The sequence below is a fragment of the Erithacus rubecula genome (genome assembly GCF_903797595.1).
Source record: "Erithacus rubecula genome assembly, chromosome: 2".
In the NCBI taxonomy this organism is placed as follows: Eukaryota; Metazoa; Chordata; class Aves; order Passeriformes; family Muscicapidae; genus Erithacus; species Erithacus rubecula.
In genome coordinates, this window is record NC_136685.1 from 85,198,680 (window position 1) to 85,221,178 (window position 22,499).

Sequence of the window (22,499 nt, forward strand, 5' to 3'; positions counted from 1 at the left end):
TGAGCCAATCTGGCATTTAGTGGAATGGGTGCCTAGTTGTTCTCATTGCCAGTGTTGAGGCCTTAATGCCAAAGGATTTGTGCAGACATGTGGGCTCATGCTCTGCAGCCAGCTCGTGCACAGCAATCCTCATGCAGCTGATCACCACTAGTCCTCTGGCTGCCAGGTGTTGCAATTTCAGCCAGGTGAGCCATTTCAGCAAAAACAAGGTTTAAATATATGGATGTTGTTTAACTGAATTTAAATACTCCAATTGTAATACTCAAATTGTCCCACTGCAGCAGGATTTGGTGTTGAAAAAGTGGTTGACATGGTAACATTTACCACGGGCATCAGTGTGTTCAGAAGGCAACAACCTCTGTGCAGTTCAATAACCAAAGCTGGGTAGAGGGTTAAGTGGCTTTAAAAAGCTGTTCTTAGAGACTATGAGACAGCTGTACTCCTCTGGGATAATAAAACCAAGGGCAAGCATGTGCAAATGTTGGAGAAGGTGGCCTTGAGTAAGGGAAAGTGTTGGAAGAACTTGTTTTATAAAAAAAAAAAAATATTTTCTGGCATAAAAACTGTTGCTGTTGACATTCCCTTATGTCAAAAACACATCAATTGCATGCAAGTGGAAGAGACAAGGGTGAAAAATAACAATAAAGAATAGGTCTTTTTGACCAGCTTCTAATTCCTCTGAAGAGAAGAGCCCCAGGAAATTTCAACATTTTGTTCTGGATATTGTCTGTTACTGGTGAATTCACAAAAACAGTGGTGTGGTGCTGCTGATTGTAAGGCAAAGTACATGATCTTACTAGAGCTTGGAAAATGTTTGATAGCTTTGAGTTTGGCACTTGCTGTGGCAGCGTAGGTTGCTTGTTTGTCTGGGGGAAAAATCCACAAGGCGATGAAGCATTGTCACTAATTAAAATCAGAAAGAATACTTGAGCTGTTTGGGGGAGATGTAATCAGCTGACTAGTGAGATTAAACTTTGGGAACAAAAGGCAAATACATTGCAGGTAGAATTCCAAATGTTCAAAGCAGAGATGAAAATTTCATTAACATCGCTCTCTGATTATGCAGTTAGCCCTTTCCTTGCCCTTAAGTTTACCTTGGCTAGGGCACTTGCAGTTAAATGGCACTGTGGAAATTACTGGAAAACATTAACATTAACTTGTTATTGTAAGCTGACATCATGCTGAGCCTGATGGGAAGTGAAAATTTATAAATAGCTTGTCCATATGTGTAAGGCAAAAATCTGCTGATCTTCAGCAGTAGCATGATTCATGTATTTGCTGTAGTTTAAACTTCACTGAGTTTTCTATGTTTCTATGAACTTCATGGTTTTAAAAACTTCAGGAAGATCAGTTATCCAAAACTGACAGAACTTTAAGGAAATACTGTTGGTATTTTTCATGCAGTTTTGGTTGTACGATCTATATCGTACTGACACATCGGTATTCTTCCCTCTGTATTTTCTGAAGAGCCAAATGCTTCCAAAAATATACCTAAAGCATAATTTTGGCATTTTTTTCTCCTCCCATAGATTCTCATGCACATGCCTACTATCTGTGAACTGGAACTTGTAGGATCTGAATTGTCTGTCTCTGTCTCAGAGATGAATCCTCTGTATATTTTGAATAAATCACTTAATCTCTGTTTCCTTGCCTGCAAGACTTTATTCTGTAATGTTTTATAAAATGGGAGGGGGGGGGATCATATTGAGAAACAATATGTGATTACATAAGTAAAAGCTTTATTTCTACATCATGCACAGAAAGTAAGTAAAGAGATGTTGTGCATTTCGAGGAGCCAGTCCTCTTTCCTCTCAGATTATCTTCCTTGTTGGAAAGTGGCTGTATCCACATACACCTGGGCTGAACAGTGCTGCCATGCTGTCCAGGGAGGCTGAAAATACAGGAGGGTTCTTGGGTTGAAGATAGCTGTAACATGTGAGAAAACAGACAAAGTGGGATCCTGTCACACAAATTGATTTCAAGGTGTTACTGTAATAAAAGAAGAAAAAAGAAAAGGAGTTTGCATTAAATGCACCTTCCTTTTTCCAGTTGCCTTATGTACTGCCCTTGTAAAGCTGAGCTTGTTATAAATGGTTGCACTTGGAATTGGATTTATCTGCAAGTTAAGCCCACCCATCAGCTATTCTGTCTAGACATAAAGTTGCTTTTATTGCATGTTTCAGTTGTATGTTCCCTTTTATAGGGATAATTTTGACAGAGGAAAATTCTTGTGAGTTCTGCTTGCATTCAGCTGTGTTGCTGTGAGTCAGAGGAGTTGGCATTTGAGCTGGGGGTCTGGGCACCAGCATGGATGGTGTTTGGTGGATCTGCATAGCTGTAGCCCCCAATGTTCCCCTTGCTACCTGCATCTAGCTGTGTGAGAATTTTCTTTAGGGAGGGACATTTGCCTATTGTTTGCACTCAGGTGCAGCAAGCCCTGCTGTGAGAGAGCAATGAATCTTACCTAGGTTTAGCAGGCTTTGAAGTGTTGGCTTAGAGCTCAAACAAAAGAGTGCAGTTTGTAATATTGAGTTCCTCAGATGCAAATGGATCCATTAATGGTCACAAAATTCTAGTGAAGAAGCAGCAATGGAAGTTGATCCTCATGCACAAAGACATGTACAGTCACAGGTTATGACTGACAATGTATGAATGGAGGAAAGCCTTCAGAAGTTGTAATATAACCTTGAAAGACATCACCTTTTATTTATTATTACCATGGTTATAGCTAGTTGCACTGGGATTTTTCATGTGTCAAATTATTCCTCAGACTTTAAAAATACTGATTTTTTTTTTGTTTTTTGGAGTGAGACCTGTATATATATTTTCTCCTCTATAAGTTTGAAATCATTAGTTGAGAGAAGTAAAACGTTTTCTGTAGCTGCAAGCTTTACTACACTTTATTTTATAATGTGAATTTGGGAACTAAAAGTATCAAATTGATTTAACTTACTTCTAATTATTTTCTCAGCTTGTGTGTTAATACAGACATTCCTGAGGCAGAAGATCACCTCTGCTGAAACCAGGCAGGGCTGTGGGGTCAAGTGGCAGTGTACTTCTGAGCACTCTTGATAAACATGTTCATACTGTGTCTCTTACCATGTCAGCTTCTTTGTGTCAGTGGGGTAGCTGACAATATTCCTCCTAGTTGTAAATATCCCTGAGTAAACAGGAATGTGGGCATTGGTATTTATTTCCATTTGTTTCCTTCATGTGGGCATGTGCAGGAGACCTGTTAAGAGACATAGCCTGGGGAAAATTAATTTCAAATTGTTTTACTGCCACCCTCCAAAAAAAATAAAAAAAGAGGGAAAAGAAAGCTGAGGTGTGTATGTGTGTAGCTTTATATTCTTTGAGGTAGCTGGATTAAGACAATGATGGGTGAATTTTTATGATTGCAGAGTATAGATTTGGCAGAAGAGACTTCATTTTGTCCTTCCTGCTGCTTGTTCTGATCAGAAATACAGGCTGAGGACAATTCTCAACTGCTCCCAGCAGTCTGGTTTGTTCATTTTTCTAGACTTACAGGTTTTGGTTGCGTGCTGTGGGAAGATAGTAGGGATGTTTGCAGAGAGTGGAAATGCTGCCAGCTCCACAGTAGCCTCTTCCATTTCTGGTCAGGCTGGCTGGTGAGGAGGATGTGTGTTAGACCCACTCAGATTTGCCTTTTCTTAGCCCTGTCTGTTATTGGGGTTTTCACTTGGCTCTTCAGCCAGTCCTTCTGGCTGGGTTTCTGTGCCCAGCACATGTACCTTCAGGTGAGTGTCAGCTTAAAAAGTATCTTAAATCCTTATGGTAAAAGAGTCCTAATAATGATAAAGTGAGTAATGGCACATTCATAATTTTCAGATGATTAAATAGCTGTGTTATTCTTGCTGAGTTGCACAGAGTTAACTGGTATTGTATTTTTATTCATTTTTTTGCTTCTTGATTCAATCAAAACATGCTTGCCTTCATTTTAATCAAAACAACTTTTAATTAAGGTATAAACCCAGCTTCATGAATTTTGATAGATATATTTGGAAGAAAGATTCAAGTCCCATAATTTCTTATGAATAATAAAGCAAAACTGGGTAATTAAGTAATGAAATGTGCTGACAAATCAAAGCTAAAATTCTGGAAAAATTGAATTGTGAGCAAGCTGTTGCTTTAAAGAAAGAAAAATATTTTATACAGTTTTCATAAGATTATTTGCAGAAGGAAACAATTGAACCTCACATTGAGTTTTTAGGCTACACAAAAACAAATTTAAGGAAGCATTATTCATATGCAATCATATAATGTATCTCTGGCAGAAATTATAATCTGATCTGTTAGTTGTGAAACCACTATTATGTAATGAAAGACTTCTAAGAAAGGAAATGGTAGGAACAAAGGGAGTGATGCCTGTAATAATTTGCTTTATCTAAATTATCTAGAACTGTGAAAATTATGATTTTTCTAACACATTTGTTTGTGGGTGACAAGAGAATTGATAAACGTTGGAAATTCCTCTTTAGTATATTGCTATTTAAATGGGGAAATAAATTCAGAATATTTACTCCGCCACAAGCATCAGATAAGAACTTCTCTCATAATTAAATAGCTCAGGTGAAGAAAATCCTTAATAGCTGTAATAGAGTTGATCTATCCACAGAGTTCTAAACCTCACTGTGACAGAGTGTGGGTGATGAGGACACAGAGCCCAGGGTGCCACCAGCAGTGCCTGGTGCAGCCCCTTTGTGCCCTGTGCTTCTGGACTCCTTTTAAACCCTGCAATGTGCATGGCTGCTTTTGGTGGGAGATCAGCATGCACTGCAGGCACCTGTTCATTCCATACCCTCTGGTGATAAAACATTGTATTGCTTTTCCACAAATACCAATTTTTAACACAGCAGGGTGGTATGCAGGTAGTTATAAACTCTCCCGTCATTTTTGTATGGATATCTTACTGGAAAGCTGGGGGTGGTAGATGAGGTTTTTAGTCCCATTGTAATTACCACACTGGCACTTTTCATCTTTAAGAAAAAAAAGGGGATTTTTAAGACTTGTTTTTCCCTAGAGCTAATCATTGTAACTTTGAACTTTTTATCATACTTATAAAAATGCCTTCACCTGTCACAGCAGCTTGCCAGCTTTTATCTACATGGTTGTAGTAAAAAAAAAAAATTGGACCTAAGTTTCAGAATACAGAGATAACTTGGCAGTTGTATTTATCATAGAAGAAGAATAAAGTTTTATCTGCCTTTAAATGAGAGAAGAAAAGAAAAATTATGTTTGAGGGCTTTTTACTAGCATGTTAGTACTCAAGCAAAAGCTTTTGATGGGACTGTTCTAAAACACACATTTAGCTTAGTAAATCTTCATACTTGCTCCCATTTTACAAATTCCTTTTTTTTCCTTGCCTTCCCATGTTATTTCAAACTTCATAGCTTGGTGAGTGGCATATTTTTGAAAGCTCAGTATTTACACAGTGTTTTCTTTCAGCTGCTGAAACATCTGTATTCTTTGTATTTTTTTAGGGATTTAAAGGATATACATTGAGAATGTAAAGTTTCGGGTGATGTCAGTTTGGTTTTTTTGTTTGTATTTTTTCCCCCCCAGTAGGCACTGCAATGAACACTTTGAGCATTGTTTCAGTTTTGCACTTAGGAATGTGAATATTTGTACTGTATACTTAATTTCATCCAAACATAGCTGAGAGCATGCATGAAAAAGTTTTTATTGCTTTGGGTCATCTTAAGTGGGGAGGAAAGCTCAATGTTGCTACTTCACTGAGAAGTGTGCTACTGGATAACCTCCTGTTTTTGGAAAATCTCATTGTTTGAAAAAGGCACTTGAAGGCTGTGCTTTCTTTCAAATGCAAACATGTGCTCATGTACACCAGGTATCCACTCATCATTGTTTTATGTCAGAAATTAAAAGTTCATGATGAATTTCAGAAACCTTAGTTCCTCCTATAAAATTAATGCTGGTGCTATGAAATGTTAATTCTAATTTGTTAGAAGGTGTGTCATCTAGATTGACTTTGTGGCTATTGAATGGTTGTGCGGTGTTAGCAGTGTCTCTGTGTGTATGCAGGAGAACTCTTGGCACCAAAATAAATTTGCACTAGGTAACTTTTCTGTTTAATATACGTTTTCCTCCATCACTACATTGCTTCATTATTTTGTGTATTTCCCTGCAATTCAAGCTGATATGAAAGCTGCTGAAGATAATGATCTGCTGCATATCATATCAAAGTTAGTGTGGGGGAAAAAAGTCTCTTCCTGCTTCCCATGATTTACATTTTTCACTTAGCTGATGTCTAACCATTTGAGTATTTGTTTTTTTTTTTTTTAAGCAGTGTGCATTTTTTTTCACTTAATCATCCAAAATGAACTTAGGAAATAGCAGATGTTATGTCTTAAGGCCTCCTTGGGTACAGAGCAAACACTCATCTTTCCCATGTGACAGGGTGATAGTGTTGCTGAAAGCGCGCTGAGAGGGCAGGACATGTGTGCTGACTGACCAGCAGGGAGCCAAGCTGGCTGCTCCTTCTTTTCTCCTCCTTCCCCCACCCTCCTCTGCTTTTCCCCCTTTTCTTGAGGCTTCTACAGATGAAAAAACAGGATGAAATATTGACAGCTCCAGGGAAGGTACTGGAAGTTGGAAATGGCTGGAGAGCAGAACATGGCTTCACTTGAATGACGAGTCCTTGCTGGCCTGGTGGAGTTTGTTTGGGTTTTTTCTGTGTTATTTTGCACTAAGTAGTTCTCCCACGCAGGTGGTTTTGCCTGCAGCAGCATAGGACATGCTGACTAAGAGTTAGAACCTCATGAACTGAGTGGTCTCAGAATAAGCAATCACTGGACATGTTGTCATCATGTATCCAAGTATCTGGACTTCCCATGGCTTTCACTGTTTTAAGAACTCTTGTCCAGGTTGGTGGGCAGTCTCAGGTGTATTATTCTGGCTCCTGAACAGCCTGAATGGAGGAGGAAAATGTTTCTGGGCATCCATGAACTCGTCATCTTAAATACAGGATTCTACAGAACTACAGACAATACCTTGTCTCAGTGAAATGTTGTATCTGTTAAAAAGAACCAGTGTCAGCCAGTAAGTCTTCATGAACCTTCCTCCACAGACAGTGCAAATATTTGGTAAAACTACCTTTAAAAAAAAATCCTTAATATATTACCTTAGTGTAATAAAAAAACAATGCCACATACACAAGGAACACCATGACCTCACTGCATTTATGTGTGAGGAATTCAGCAGAGGATTTTAAATCGTGTAGTATTTTGGACTTGAAAAGAGCCATGTTCTGGAAAACCTGTCTATTTTATTATCTCTATAAAACAGTCTCATAAAACTTGCTACCTCCTCATGCAAACATTGCCAGCCTTGTAGTCTTAGGTCATGGAAGCCAAAGAATGACACGTCACATGTGATGGAAGTGAAGAACTACTGAGGTTAACTGTTACACATTGCTTCTTTGGTTGCCTCTGGTTTTAGCTTACATAAAGCAAGGCTTTACATAAAACATGCTGATGTTAATTACAATTTCCACTTTAGCTTAGACTTTCTAAAATGTCATGCTGAGAAAAGAATTTCTTCGTGGGGAAAGCTTTCTAAATGTGAGGTTTGGTAAGGGTGCCTGAAGAAAAGATAGAGGGCTTGCAGTGAAATAACAAGAAAATCAGGATTTTGTGTATGTCAAAAAGGTCAGAACAGGTTAAATTATAGTTTTCTTATTATTTCTTATTATACATTTTCTTTGATGGATGCAAGCACTTTTCAAGAGTCTGTCAAACTCTCACGTGAATTGCACCTACCAATTGTACTGTTTAAATAGGGATTTGTCCTGTAATTTTTACCATCTGAATAGTATTGAAAGAATACAAAGAATTGACTCCAGAGGAGTTTTGGTTGTGTTTTCACACAACCAAATTTCCGACCTGGGCAAACTTAAATCCACCGATTTCACCTCCTTAGTATACACAGTTCTCTCTCTTTCAAGACCTTTAGCATGAATCATCAAGCTACTTAGGTTTCCTCTGCCTCTACATGGAAGGCACTTTGAGAGTTGTTTTCAGAACAGAAGAGATGAAATTAATTTAAGCTTCTAGGAAAAAAAATATGATAGCCCCTTCATAATAGTGAACGATTTTATGTTATTGCTTAGAGGCAAATCCATTGTCGTTCCTGGAAATGAACACAATACAGAGGAATAAAATTAGAAAGGTTAAGACACCAAATGGTTTTCAATTAGCAGAGGATATAAAAAGCAATAAGAGCTTCTGCATAAATATTATTTTCCATTTTCATTCTTCTTCTTCTGTCATGTCTATGACTTAAGAGGAATTAAGGGCAAGCCACCAAAAATACAGAGAAACTATTAGTAGTGGCAGCTTAGTGCAGTAGTTTTCATGAAGAAGGTTAGTTTGAGTAGGTACTTATGTAAACCATTTTAATGAGCAAACACTTGTACTGTCAAAAATAGACTAAAGGAGAGGATTCAAGGTGGCCACCTCTGGTGACACTTTGAAATGTTGTCAAGCTTGCAGTTCTGCAAAGTGTTTTGTAGACAAAGATAGAGATTCAAAAAAGATCTCAGAAAGGCCATCTTAGAAAGATGCTGTCAACAAAATGATGGTCACTTCAGAGGGCTTCATAAGATTTTGAAAAAACAAAAGACAAGCTATTCTCCAGGATGTGTCTTGCCTACAGTACACCTGCTAACAAAGGGAGACAGGAGTTTATTTCATTGTTCCTGTCAAAGGGCCCCAGTGGGATCTCTGTGTTTAATAAGTGCCTCACTAGGAAAAAATCTGGACTGACTGAATAGTGTCCAGAGAACAGTTGTTTGCCATGAGGGCAGGAGTGGGAGCAGACAGGACCACCTTACCTCAAGAGCTTGGATTTTGAGGGTGAAAGAGCAGGAGTTGCATACGAGTGTTCCAGAATCTGCTCTCTTGGCTGCTTTCAGGATTAGGACAGTCAGGCATTTATTTCATCAAAGAATGTTTAGACCCTGCTTCAGTGTTTGTATGGATTAGATAGTCTCTTGACATCTCTTCTGTTTCTGTGCTTATTTGAAACGACTGCAGCTGTTTTTTCACTTGAATGATTTCACAAAAAATAACCCAGATGAAATTCTGTCAAGTTAATGCTATGTGGCAGTGCTTGTGTTTCCAAAACAAGCAAACAAACAAAAAATAATAGCCCCTGGAGCAAGTGACAGCTGGAATGTGGAAAATCAAGATTGGAGATCTAAAAATCTGGATACAAAGGTTTTTCTTTTCCCAAAGCAAAGTGAAGGCCCCAGCTTGATCTATTAGTCATTAAATTGTCACTTTGCGAGTATGAAGTGCTAATACTCTCACATGTCAAGAGTGTTTCCATATCAAATGCTCACAGTATGTATTTTCAGAAATTGTCTGATAATACCACTTAAGCTTCCTAAATTCTGCACATGGTCAGTTTCAGTAAATAATGGGGGATGTACTTTTTCAGTCTGCATAGAAACCCTTTCTGTAAATGTAACTTAGCTGTGTAAGTGAAGAGAATTTCCAATTTTGAGTCTGTAAAGCAAAATTCTTTACGCTGAGTAACATCTTTTCCATTAGGCTTCACTACGGCAGCACACATTTCCATGTGTTTCCATTTAGAAATCACCTTACCCAGGTGTTTCCTGTTCACCTGTGTGTTTATGGGAAAAGTTAAAACCAAGTAGGATGATACGGGTGGTGTCACCGATGTCAAATGTGTGTCATGCACCCTCTGCCACATACAGGATGGGCTTGAAGAGCCCTTTTGTGCAGTGGGTATCAGCTTTCTTGTACTACCCAATATTTTCATTTCATGCTTAGATCACTATGCTTTTTTAAAAAACACTTTACTATATATTCACTGCTACTTGGAAAGATCTGTTTTTAAATAGCAAGGAAGATCTCTGAGAATGTAAATTTTTTTTTTGTTTTAACTGTCTGACCAGAAAGCTGTGGGTCTTGCTTTTATTCTGGTACCATGAATTCTTCATCAAAGCTGGAACATGTCTGTTAGGCTTTTATGTGAAACTCAGGAGGAGAAGGTGCAGAGCCCCAGTGCAGGAGCTCAGTGCTTGGACAGTGTGAGCATCTCTCTGCTCTGTGAAACCCATCTGGCCACAGCATTTGGGGCCCAGAATGCAGATTCTCAGGAGCAGGAATAAAGATGTTTTTCTGTCAGCACTTCAGCGTGGTTATAGATGGTAATTCTCTCCCCTGTCTCCTTGGTTGTACTTGTACAGTGCAAGCAGCCCTGCTGCATCCAGTGTGCCAAGCTGCCAGTCTGCTTCCCAGGCAGCTGTGCTGGCCCTGGGGAGCAAATGGCACAGCAAGAAAGTTGAAAGTTGGGGAATGCTTAAGTTGGAAAAGGCCAGAGAAGTGGTGTTCATCCAGCTGCCTTCTGTTCACTTCATGGAGGTTAACATCTTCCAGCACTTTCTGTTTTGTGTAAAAAATGAGTTTGAAAGACCAGACAACTTAAGGATTTAAGGATTCTCTCTGCTGCGAAGTCAAGTGAATATATGTTTTTCCTTGAGTAATGGTTGTTCATTTTGCAGGCAACTGTTTCATCTTTCAGTTACTTGGAGGAAAAGCAGTGGCTATAAACTCTGATTAAGTTTATTTTTTTCTATTTTATTTAGGTTTTTCACTTGCTGCAGTCATACCTAGAATCAAACCAGTTTGTTAGTTTGGACTTCCAGCAAGGACTGGAAGACATCATTACCTGTGTGGGAACCAAACTGTGGCTGGCTAAAAGGTAAGATAAAACACAAAATACCTCATTTATAAACACAGTTTGCTAATGCATGGAAGACTTGGTTGGTTTTTTAAAGTTATTTTAACAAGGTGGACAGATTTATTTGTCTAGAAATATATAAAAGTTCGATTCCTTATTGGCTTGCTGATTTTTAATCAAGGTGATTTTTTTTTTTTCCAAAAGCAAGGATGGAAAAACGTAGTCCAGTCATTAAAGAAAAAAAATAACTGTGAATGAACATTCCTACAGAAATAGACATTCTGAGGATAACTATTGCTTCTTGGCTAAGAAAAATATACCACATATGTGAGGTTTTTATGTTACTATTTTTCTGACTTTGACCTTTACAGAAAATTAGTAGGAAAATGTCACAGCAATTGTTTAAACTGAAAGTGTTTAGCTGCCTACAAACAATCCAAGATAGATTTGGAAACACTTTCTGTAAGTTTATCATAAGGCGACCTACATCTAATCCTTCCCCTTCCCTTCCCCCCTCTCTCCCTCTTTTTTCTCTCTCTCTTCTTCTTTCCCTCTTTCCTTCTCTACTTTCTCTCAGCAATTACTTTTGAAAATTTCTACACATTAAAATTCCTACCCAAAACTCTAAAGGAATCAACTGTGAACAAGGGCACAGGTCCTTGCATAGATGGATAAGTGGGAATATCCCACATTTTGCACTGCGGCATGAGGCCACCAATGCAGCTAGGGTAGATCTCTGATAAAACCTGAGTCATTTTTTTGGTCATCAAAACCAAAATCCTTAGAGGGACGTCTAGTGGGGGAAATCTATCAGTGTTAACTGAGTTGGGGTAATAAAGACAAAATTGATCTTTGGGAATCACAGAAGTGTCTCCTCAAAGAGCGAGACTGATGATATGATAGATAAAACTTGGTGCAAATAATTGGAAAATGGTGCTCATGAAACAAAGTTTGGACTTTACCTGGAGAAGAAGTGGTTGACTGAGCAGATTTTTTGTTTGAAAAAAGTTACTCTTGTCCTTGGTAATGCCCAATATGGGAGGGGGTAAATACCGTAAAAAGACTGAAGAAAACCACAGAAAACCCATCTCTGTTTGTGTATTAATCTGTGTTGTTTATTTAAATATTGTATATATCCCAAAGAAGATACAGTAGGAATCAGAAGCAATATAAAGACTGACAAGTGTAGAATAGTTTCTACTTGATTAAACAGGCTGAGATTTTTTTTCTTATCACGGAAAAAGGACAGCTGAGGGATGTGAAATATGAGTAACATAGAAAGGGACAGGAAATTAGCATTCTGTCCAAGGTGACAGATGTAAAAGAAACCAACTGATGAAGTTTTTAATGTAATTTTAATTTGGCTGTGGAACTCCGTGATATAAGATAGTCTTGGTTTTAAACCTGTCTGAATTTTTAAACAACCATTTAATGGAGTCATGGAAAGAAGGTCCAGTGAGGTTACTGGTTATGTAGACATCACAATTGGCTCAAGAAATTCTTCAGCAACCTTGAGGGTTGAGACAAGTGATAACCTTGAGGTTTTGGCAAGTGTCACTATTAGTTATGCTTCCATTTCCTGTGCATCTGCTGTCTGCCCCAACTGGAGATATCAGTGGTGGATTTTGGTGGATTTGGTCACTTGAATCAACATATGCATTTTAAATGTTTAAATGAGAATGTTAATTTGTATAGCTAAATTTAATTTACTGATAGTGTTATAAAGAATAAAAACCCAAACAGTAGAGACCAGGTTCAGTAGAAAGACACTCATGCTAAGTAATTCAAACCTCTTTCTCTTGCAGCAAATGCATAAAGGCTGGGCTATGTTCATTACAGATTTTCAATACATTCTATTTCCAAAATATTTTTTCACAACTTAATACAAAAATCACTGATTGATGACTGGTTGGGTTTTTAGTTTTTTTATATTACTTTATTATCATTTCTGGAAACCTAAACTTTTCGGGCCCTCTCTAAGAAATTCTTATGCACAATAAAGGTGCTTTCCTGAAGAGATGTCTTTTCTCTTTCACACACCAGTAAAAAGTCACAGCTGTATATGCTAAAATTAACTCCCTATCAGCAGCACATTTTAATTTTGTCAGTTTGTTGTAGCCTCCTTGTCATAGTTCTCCACAATGCAGTTAGTGCTATACATAAAGGGTTTTAGACTGTCTTTCTACCCAGATAATAAAATTTTGTATTATGAGCAATGAAGCGTTGCAACACAGAGCATGAGGATTTTAACTGATGGAAACCATTTTGGTTTGATGGAAACCAAGTTTCTAATGCACTTTATAGTTTTGCACACTTCAAGAAATGTCTGCCTGCCTTCCTTGCATCCATCCTGCTCTCTGTAACTCCGTTAACTTTTGCTTGAGATAAATATATTCAGTGTGGTGTCATTAAAAAAAAAAAAAAAAAAAAAAAAATCAAAGGAAAAAACCTCCAAGAAGCAACCCAGGCAAACAAAGCTATATTCTGGTGGTTTTATTGTCTCACATTCAGTGTGCAGCTTTACTTTTGCTAGTTGACTGGGTAAAGGTGAGCAACTGCTCTGTGATCAACTCTGGAGTGTGAGGGTCTTGTGTTTGCTTTTCTCTTTTCTGATTTTAAATGAGCTTGGCAACTGAGTTGAGAAACTTAGTGTCTGTGTGGGTTTCTGAATGTTGGGAGATCCCCTTAGTAAACCAGCACTTTATTCTTGCTATATTGTAAGACATATTGGTATGCATCTGCTGCTGTCAGGGAGGGTGATGGCTGGCTGGACCCTCAGTCATTGCAGACATTCTTACCTTATTTCTGTTCAGGCACAGAGAATGAGCACCACAGAGAGAAGTTAATGGATCCCCATCTGGTTTTTCTGCCTTTTTCATAGGGAGATAATTTACCATGTCATCGATACTGCAGTGCAGAGACTGTTTGCAAAGAGGGTATGAAAGGCACTCACTATTAATCTTAAATGGGTTTTAAAAAGTTAAAATAACAGGAAAGTGGTTTGTGAATCTGGGGAATTATTTCCAAATATCAATTTTCAGTCACATTTCTGTGCTAGTTCTGTAAAGTTCTTGCTGGTGTGCTTTCAACTATGTTCTTCCTTTGTACTATGGAACAAACTTCTCTGAGAATCTTGAATTACAAAACTTTGGATTGCATATGTAGTTCTTAAAAATGAAGCTCAGTTGTCATGTGTGTGTATTTGGAGGAAAGATTATCATTCTTCAGTGGTTTCCTGAGCTGGGTGGGTTTTTTTTTTTGTGTTTGGGTTTTGGTTTTAGGGTTTTCTTTGCTTTTCAGGGCCAGAATGTAATTTCCTTTCATCAGAATTTATTGATGTAGAATAGCTCAAGATTCTGTTGCACATTCCATGTAGTATACTAATCTCTTTTTTCTTCTCCATGCTATGACCTGATTTTCCTTTAGAGAATAAAATAATGGGTCACATTCCCCAAATCAAATTTCATAAAGTATTCACTTTTTCAACTGGTATTTTCTATCTGTTGTGAAGGCAGACTTCTCCTACTGGTGGGGCATGGTTGCTTTTTCTCTGTGGCTTTTTTAATATCTTCAAAACATTAACTTTTTTTTGTGTATTCAGAACCAGTATTTTCATTTTTGATGTTTTGAATGAGACCTGCCTTCCATCCACTTTTCAAGGTGACATTTGAGTCTTTTCACTTTAGTTGTATGTTTATACTTTGCTTGATGTTATTTATTTTGTTTTGGAATATACCTATTTGTTAGTCTAAAGTGGCTTAGTAATTTTACTGCTTTTCTTCACTTTCACACCAGTGTTAGTTTACTGCATTTTTTGCAAATGTGGGAGATGCAGGGTGTTTGAGAAGAACACAAATTTAAAAAAAGGTATAAAATCTGCTTTGTTGGAGAACTTAGGTGGTGGAACAATGTGATGTGAATTAGTTTGATGAAAGCTTTAAAATATGATCAGTTTATCAAGTTAAATCTTTGAAAGAGTTCAAAGCTCTGTCATATGAATAATTTTTTTAAAAGGTATTTTTTAGCTCAACTGCATACCGGGGAGTTACAAGACTAACTCTTGATGCCTTCTGCTTCATAAATACAGAATGCTAGAAATGCAGCCTTTGGATTTGGTGATGTGTTGTACAGAAGTCCCAAAAATAACTCTCGTTTGATTTGTAGCCTTTGGCATGACAAAGTATTGGTATTGGAAAATTTGAGAAATCATGTCATCACATGGCTTTGCTGTAGGATGTTGCTTTTCAGCACTTTGAGTTGGATTTTTTTTTTTCCGCCTTCCTACTTACTGGAGACCACAGGAGGGGGAACAGACTTTGAGGTCCTGCCAGCAACCAAATAACATACTCTGCTAACCTCTAGCCATGTGCCATTTCTTAGCTGAGAGCTTGTCTGCACTGGGAGAGTTTACTTCTAAGAAGGTGGCTTTCTTGAAACTAGCTTGTGTGGAACAACCTTGTATAAAACCACTTGGCTTTGGGTTTGCAAGGAGTCGCTGGTTCGTCTGGAATGGGCCACCTGTGGTGTTTTTATAACCCAAATAACCCGTGCTCTGCAGTGCTGCTGCTTACAGCTCTCTGCTTTCTGGTTGGCACTGTTCAAAATACGAGTGGGTCCTGCACAAGATTCAGGCTCACACAGATACATGCCGAAGTTATTTTAGGCATGGGCTCAAAACAATGTTCACTGTTCACTGATATATATGTGCTGCTTGGGTTTCCCCCGGCTGACTCTCCAATGATCCAGCTATGACTGCTTTGAATGAGGAAAATCTCATCAGTATTTTATAGCCCTACAGAGTGTGGTAACTTGCCAAGTTTTGATGGCCATGCACTCCATCAAGCCTGTTGTATCCCTTTTCCCACTCCACTTTTGGCAGTGCTGTGTGAGTGACAATAGGCAGATGAGCAGTCTTAGGTGCTTTCTAGGAGGAACTTCACGTGGCATGCATTTAGACCATCTGTGTAGAAAGCAAGAATGTGGCTCTTTGGGGTTTCAGGACTTCATGGCTCAGACTGTAACCTAAATATGCCTTTCTTCTCATTGCCTCTTAGGAGAAACAGTGGGAACTTCTAGTGAAACAGACTGTAATAGACAAAACAGGAGCATGTGCAGGCTTACCTGGACAGAGGCGCAACGTGTTTGCTTTGCAAACAGCCTCTGTGTGATTTTTGAAGTGGTTCTTATTTGGGAGTTGGAAGTGGTTTTTTTGTACTTTCAAATAAACAAAAAGTGGGGAGAACATAAGGTTATCCACCTGGGCAGAGAGAATGCTTTTATTACTCCTGCCTCTTCTTCCACCACATCAAGATGAACCTCCTTGTCCTTCCAAGGCCATGTCTGCACTTTGCCATCTTCCTGCTTTCTAACTTCTCCTATTTTTAATTTCTGTCTATAAAACCTATACATTGAGAAGAGCAGTTAATTACCTTTGTTCGTTAGTGGTTTGTATGCATTGGTTTATTTACCAGGTTTCAAACTGAAAACTTAACTTTCTGTCAGCTAGAGCAATAATTCATGTGTTTACACACAAAATGTGAAGGGAAAGTTTTGCTGTCCATTCTTGCTGAAAATGGAGTGTACCAGTATGAACAGCTTATAGAATAAGCTGGGTTGGAAGGGACCTGCAAGGATCATCGAGTTCAACTCCTGTCCTGCACAGGCCATCCCCAGGAGTCACACCATGTACCAGAGAGCATTGTCCAAACACCTATTAACTCTGTCAGGCTTGGTGCTGGCTCACCAGTAATTTGTTAATCTACCCATTCTAACCCACGGTCCTTGTTTTTGCCTCCTTTGTTTTTGAAAACACTCATAGCATGTCATTGTTCGTAAGTGTATTCCTAGAGGCATTCTGTTAAATCTTATGTGCTTTTAGCAGGCTAATTTACGTTTCTGTGCTGCTCCAAGTCCACTCTTTCAGCAGTTTTGATAACAGTATCCTTAACACAGCTACAAGCTGTTTATTTAGGCAGTTGGTGATTGCTTGTTTTGGATCACCCACTTTGGATATCAGTAGAGATGTTTGAACTTCAGGCTGAAGTTTAAGATGTACTTTGTGTAAGATAAAATAGTGTTTGACTCTGGTTCATAGGTATATTCCCAACTTAAATAGGAACATTCCAGGAATATTAAGTTTTGGATAAGATTGTTTGTAGTTGTTAAAAGGTGTTCCCTCCACTAGTGTAACTTTTGGAGTAGGCAGAAATCACGTACAATTACAGATTTTGGACATAAATCCTCACTTATACCTGAAAATGCTTTTCAAAAACATAAGAATTTTCATAGCTTTTCTTCCTAAATTAAAAGCTCCTGATGTTAATTGTGTAAAATTCATTAAATTTGCACATGGGATTAGTTTGACCTCTTAAGTTTTTTAGGATGTTGCCCAGGAATCACATGAGGTTCTCATTAAGAGAACAAAAAAGAGAACAGCCAGGATTATTTTATCAATCAGGTATGCTAAAAACAACACCAACAAAACACAGCCCTTCAGTATCATTCACCAGGGACAGCTGGAGCACAAATTAATTTTTCTTAATGGATGAAACTGAGGATGTTCATGGTGGTGTCACTATGAAAAAGTAATTTGTGTAGCCTCTTTTTTTAAGCAATAAATTCTCTATGTTTACCAGGAAAACTAATAGCAACATAATAGTCTGGCTTTGAGAGTGGTAGAAAAACTTAAATTACCAGACTAGCAACTACCTCTGGAGATAATGCTTGCTCTAATGCTGGATGAGCTGTCCCTCTAGAATGGGCAAGTGAGGGGACTGCACATGGTAATTACTTGGAGAAAATCTCAACAGCACCAAGTAGGCAAGCAGATGCACTGTTACTAATGTTTGTATTTCTATTTCTGTGCGGGTGTTCTTGTGCTTCCAGGAACTCAGCAAGGTTTACTTGGTAGTGCAGGCTTCATTATTACTTTTTAAAATGCTTTCCATTAAATGTAGGTCTGTTGGCCGTGATGTTCATTGATGTGCTGGTCTCGTATTACATGGTTAAAAATGCTATGGACAAAGTTTAATAATTAAATCCATTATTAATGTCTCCTTAAGAAGACAAGAGGAAGGCCATGCATGTTGATTCAGTGCTACAGATGTGGGGTCTGAGAGAAAATAGATTTAAATATGAATGCTTCCCTCTAAACAAATAACCCCCAAAAAACCTCAGTCTTTGGAATACTGCAGAATTTGAAAGCTAATAACCAAAACAACAGAAGATTTAATCTTTTAATCATCCCCCTGCTGTATGTGTAGGAGTGATTTCCATAAACGACAGCTGATCCTTTACCAGATCACACCACAGGTAAAATGTGGTCAGTACAAAACCAGCTTGGCCTGGTTCATCAGCAGCCCTCCAAGGACAGAGCTCCCCATGGACAGCCCTCAGGGATTATGTAGAGTTGACTGTACCAATACTCAAGACATCACAGATGATACACTTTTTGTTGTGTTCAGAAGTTTTTTTTATCTGGCACCGTAGCAGTCAAGTATCAGAAGAATCTGGCCACCAGAAGTAGGAATACTTGTGGAGATTTGCCATTCTTCAGCAAGGAGTACACTGGGAGCTGACAGAGGGAAAGATCAATCCAAAATTTAATTGCCAGTGTGCAGGCCACAAAAGGTGAGATTATGGAAGAGAAAGGCACAGTGGGAAACTCATAACAGGGAGTTGCACAGATACCACCCCCAAGTACCAGCTATGACATTTTTGACTTAATCAAAATTCATTCCTGTGTTTATGTAGAGCTAAAGATGAAATTCCAGCCTCAAATGTTCTTAAAGTTTTGACTTATCAGAAATGTTTATGAAGGTCAGAAATACAAGAATTTGTGCAATTGCATCCTTTGAATTAACTTGAATATGATGTTCAGGAAAACAAATTTTATTGATCTGCTGGAATCAAAAACTGGATGTAATACTACTGGCTAGAAAGTAGAATTTGGGGTTTAAATTCATCACCAACAAACTGATCTATTTTCTGCTGGCTAAAATACAAATTTCTTTGACAATGACATGTTATTTAGAAGAATAGGGCAGAGTTTAGTAATTACAGTGTTTCTTTTAATATGGGACTTTCCTAAAATGATATTGATAAGTTTAATCATAAGAACAGGTCTTCCTTTCAGGAACTTTAGTCCATTTCAGCCTTTCCAAAGGCTCCAGAAGCATTTCAGCATTACAGTAACAGTGACGTTTTCATTGAAGACCAGAGAGGCAGTAGGCTGTTCATTTAATTGATCACTTTGAAAATTGAAATTAAAACAGTCATGCAAGTCATTAAGATGAATCTTTTCTTCTTCACAAGGTAACTGTGAATTGACCTTTGAAGGGATTGCCCCCTGTAATCTTGCCAGCTCTGGTATCTTGACCCTGATGCTTAATTGTGTGTTGTGACATTTTTGGACAAAATACAAAGATTTGTAGGTGACTTTGTAAGTTGTGTGATTTTGACTAAAGTTCTACATCATTTTGATTCATTATCCAAATCTTGTCATTAGTTTTTTAAAATTTGGAGCTGAGATTAACCAATCTGAGTTGCTAAGAGTCACTAAAACACTGTATTTAAAAAAATGTTGTATGATACTGTTAATTATTTGCTGTTTTACTATGACCAGACCTGTTACATTATTAGGAGGAAATTCTATTTTGTTACTTATTTAATAAATGTGTATTCCCATTTCAGAAATAAGATTAAGAGTTTAAAAAGATTGATAAAGCAGCACTGCGTGAAAATTTTGCAGTCTTTCAGACTTTTCTAAAAGCTTAAAGAGTGCAAAATGCAGAGCTTTTCTGAGACCTCTTACAAAAGATTTTAGAAATCCCTAAGAAAGCTAACTACACTAAGATACCTGTATTTAAGTTCATCCACAAGAAAGATATTATGGATTTTTATTTAAGAGACATTAATTGTCAGGTTGCATTTGAAATTTTTAGTGCTTGTTGAGAGTTTGAGGAAATATGCTTTGATTTTTATGTTGCTAAATTTTTAGTAAATGTTGGAAGTTGTTGTATATTAAATAGTGCTTGTTCTGCTATGAGTTTTCCAACATCTGTTTCCTAGTGAGGAAAAATATGAGCAAAATAAACTACCTCTTTGAAAAACATTGAATTTCTAGAATAACCAAAAGCTAATGTAATAAACATTAACACGAACTGCTTTGATTTCATAATCACTAGCTTGTATCTGTCTTATTTATGTAACAAATCCAGTAAATTAATGTTACAGTTGTTGTTGCTCATCTTGAAGTGAGGTGGAAAAAGAGGAATGAAGCAGGATAAAATAGCTGTCAACTTCTTAAATCATCTGACTGTCATTGAAAACTGGGGCTCTGGGAAGATGATGAGAATCTGCAGAAGTTGTGCATCAAAATTCTTTGGTACTTGCTATAAAGGGGTGTTGGCGTCCTGACTTTGATAGAGAAATCTGGGTGGTTATAAATGGTGCCCTTTAATAAGGGGAAATACTGTTTAAGGAGCTCTGCAAACCTTATTGGTTATAGAAGCAAGAGATTGTCTTTTTCCCAGTGTTCTGACAGAATTGAGGCCAAATGTGTGAGCTTTCCCTGTTCTTTGCTCTTTATTGTTTCTCTTGGAAAAGAAGGTAATTTGCTCAGTAATTCATTAATGTTGATCTTGTTTAAATTAAACAGTAATACAGGAGAAACTTAATTTTAAAAGTTAAGCCATGTGTTCCTGATAGAGTTGAAGCAATGAAGTTGTGGGAGCCAAGTACACAGGAGGTCTGTGACCACATTATTGCTGATTTCTTCAATAAATGCCAGTTTGGTTTGCATTAGATCTGCCATCCAAAATAAGCAAACCAATGACTATCTCAAATTCAGCATGACTTAAGTATTAAAAGGTGAATCAAACATTTTAAAGATAATATTTGTAGAGCTCCAAGCTGTGAGAGTCTAGGATTGATTTCAGTTGCACAGACCTAAGCTGCAATCAGTGGTACTTAGTGGAGGTAAAGGCAGAGCAGAAATCAAAGCAGCCCCACTGCTACTGTGGGTAGCCAAAGCCAGCTGGAGCAAACCCCAGTGTTGCACATGGAGCTTCTGAACCTGCCCAGTCTGATTTACATCTCCTCAAGGGGGGTGTGCTTCCTCATTCACCTACCAGGCAGTTCCTTGTTGAAAACAAATAGCTCTTTGTTACTCTGGTCATATAATATTCTATAAGTGCTTAACCTAGGCCTCTTCAAAGGCCTGTGAACGGGAGCCTGGGAATTTTAATGGACTCTTCAGCTCCATTAACCTTTCTCTTTGAAAAAAAATCCCTGGATTCTTAATGCCTACCAAAAGGTTTCCTCCTGCGAGTACCTCGAACTGTTTTTAAATTTTATTTTCACATGCCAGAATTGAAAATGCAATTGCAAAGAAGTCTGTCTGTTCTATCCCAAATTACTTGTTCAGCATTAATGACAAGAGGCTGAGTAGGTTTGGAAGACTCTTATTTTCAGGATCTAATCCAGAAATCTGCTATGAAGTGTCCGTAGTATGCAAAGTGTCACCTGTGCTTTCAGATTTTCTGTTGTTCAGCCAGGCCTACCTAAAATATTAAGAAAAAAACCCCACTTATTTCTATCATACTGAAGATACTGTTAGAGCTTTGGTCAATTAAAAAAAAAAAAACGCAAAAACCAACAAAACAAAGTATAAACCCTTTAAAATCTTTAGTCCCTTTAACTTTTTTTACTTGTGTTCTTACAATGACCTTGTATATTTTATGGAGTTCTAGAACCATACAATCAATTGGGTTGAAAGGGTCCTTAAGGATCACCTAGTTCCAATTCTTCTGCTGTGAGCTTGGGACACCTTCAACTGGAACAGGTTCTTCAGAGTCCCATTCAACCATGCTCCAGGGATGAGGCATACATACCTGCTTTGGGCAATCTATTCCAGTGCCTCATCACCCTCACAGCAGAGCATTCTTCCTTAAATATATAATGTAAGTCTGCTCTCATTCATCTTGAATCAATTCCCCTTGTCCTGTCACTACAGGCTTTTGTAAAGTCCCTCTTGCAGGCTGCCTTCAGGCACTGGAAGGCTGCAATCTTTTTGAGGCTGAACAACCCCAGTTCTCTTAGCCTTTCCTCATAGGATGAGCTGGTAGGGACAGCAGCTCCTTTCATCATGGTTTTGTTCTCCTTGATTAAATTAGAAATATGTTTTTTTCTGCATCTTGTTCTTGCTAAGTAGTAATCCAAAGTAGTAATCCTTTCTGTTTCTGCCTGTTGCAGGAATCTTCCTTCTCCCTGCCTAGCAGGTCCAGTCTGTGACAGTGCTTGACTTCCACATCTTACTCAGGGCAGACAGACTTTGACCTCTCTTTGGCTAGCTGTGTTGAAACATTCTCCAGTATTACCTGTTAGGGAAATTTAATGCAGCAGTTGCCTGTGACCTGATTTTTATTTCCACCTGGGCAGTTAAGCTTCAAGTGAGAGCATTGTGAAGGAGTACTAGGAAGTGTGGGGAAAGCTCCTCAGTGCAGTAAGATGCCAGGAGCAGGCTGGCTATAACCTCTATATCCAAACACAAAGCAATAAATTGAACTTCTGACAATTATGGTTTAGGCATCTGGGTGCAGTGTGTCAGGTGGCCATTGGGTCTTTGGTGCCAGCTCTTCGACCTCCAGATGTACTATTGTTACACTAAACTACTGGCTAGCATAGACAAAACATTGGTTTAATCAGGTATGAGCCCTGGCATCACTACCCTGCTAGTAATATAGGTGTGTAAT

The 22,499-nt window shown here is 38.1% G+C and overlaps 1 protein-coding gene across 4 annotated transcripts in view; it reads left to right on the forward strand.

Moving 5' to 3' along the window:
- Nucleotides 1-22,499, forward strand: part of THADA (THADA armadillo repeat containing) — a 150,116-nt gene that overhangs the window by 79,851 nt on the left and 47,766 nt on the right. For all 4 annotated transcript variants that reach the window (XM_079333023.1, XM_079333024.1, XM_079333025.1 and 1 more), the window contains exon 30: nt 10,652-10,767. In XM_079333023.1, coding sequence (XP_079189149.1) covers nt 10,652-10,767 — 116 coding nt within the window. The remainder of the gene's footprint in view (nt 1-10,651; nt 10,768-22,499) is intronic.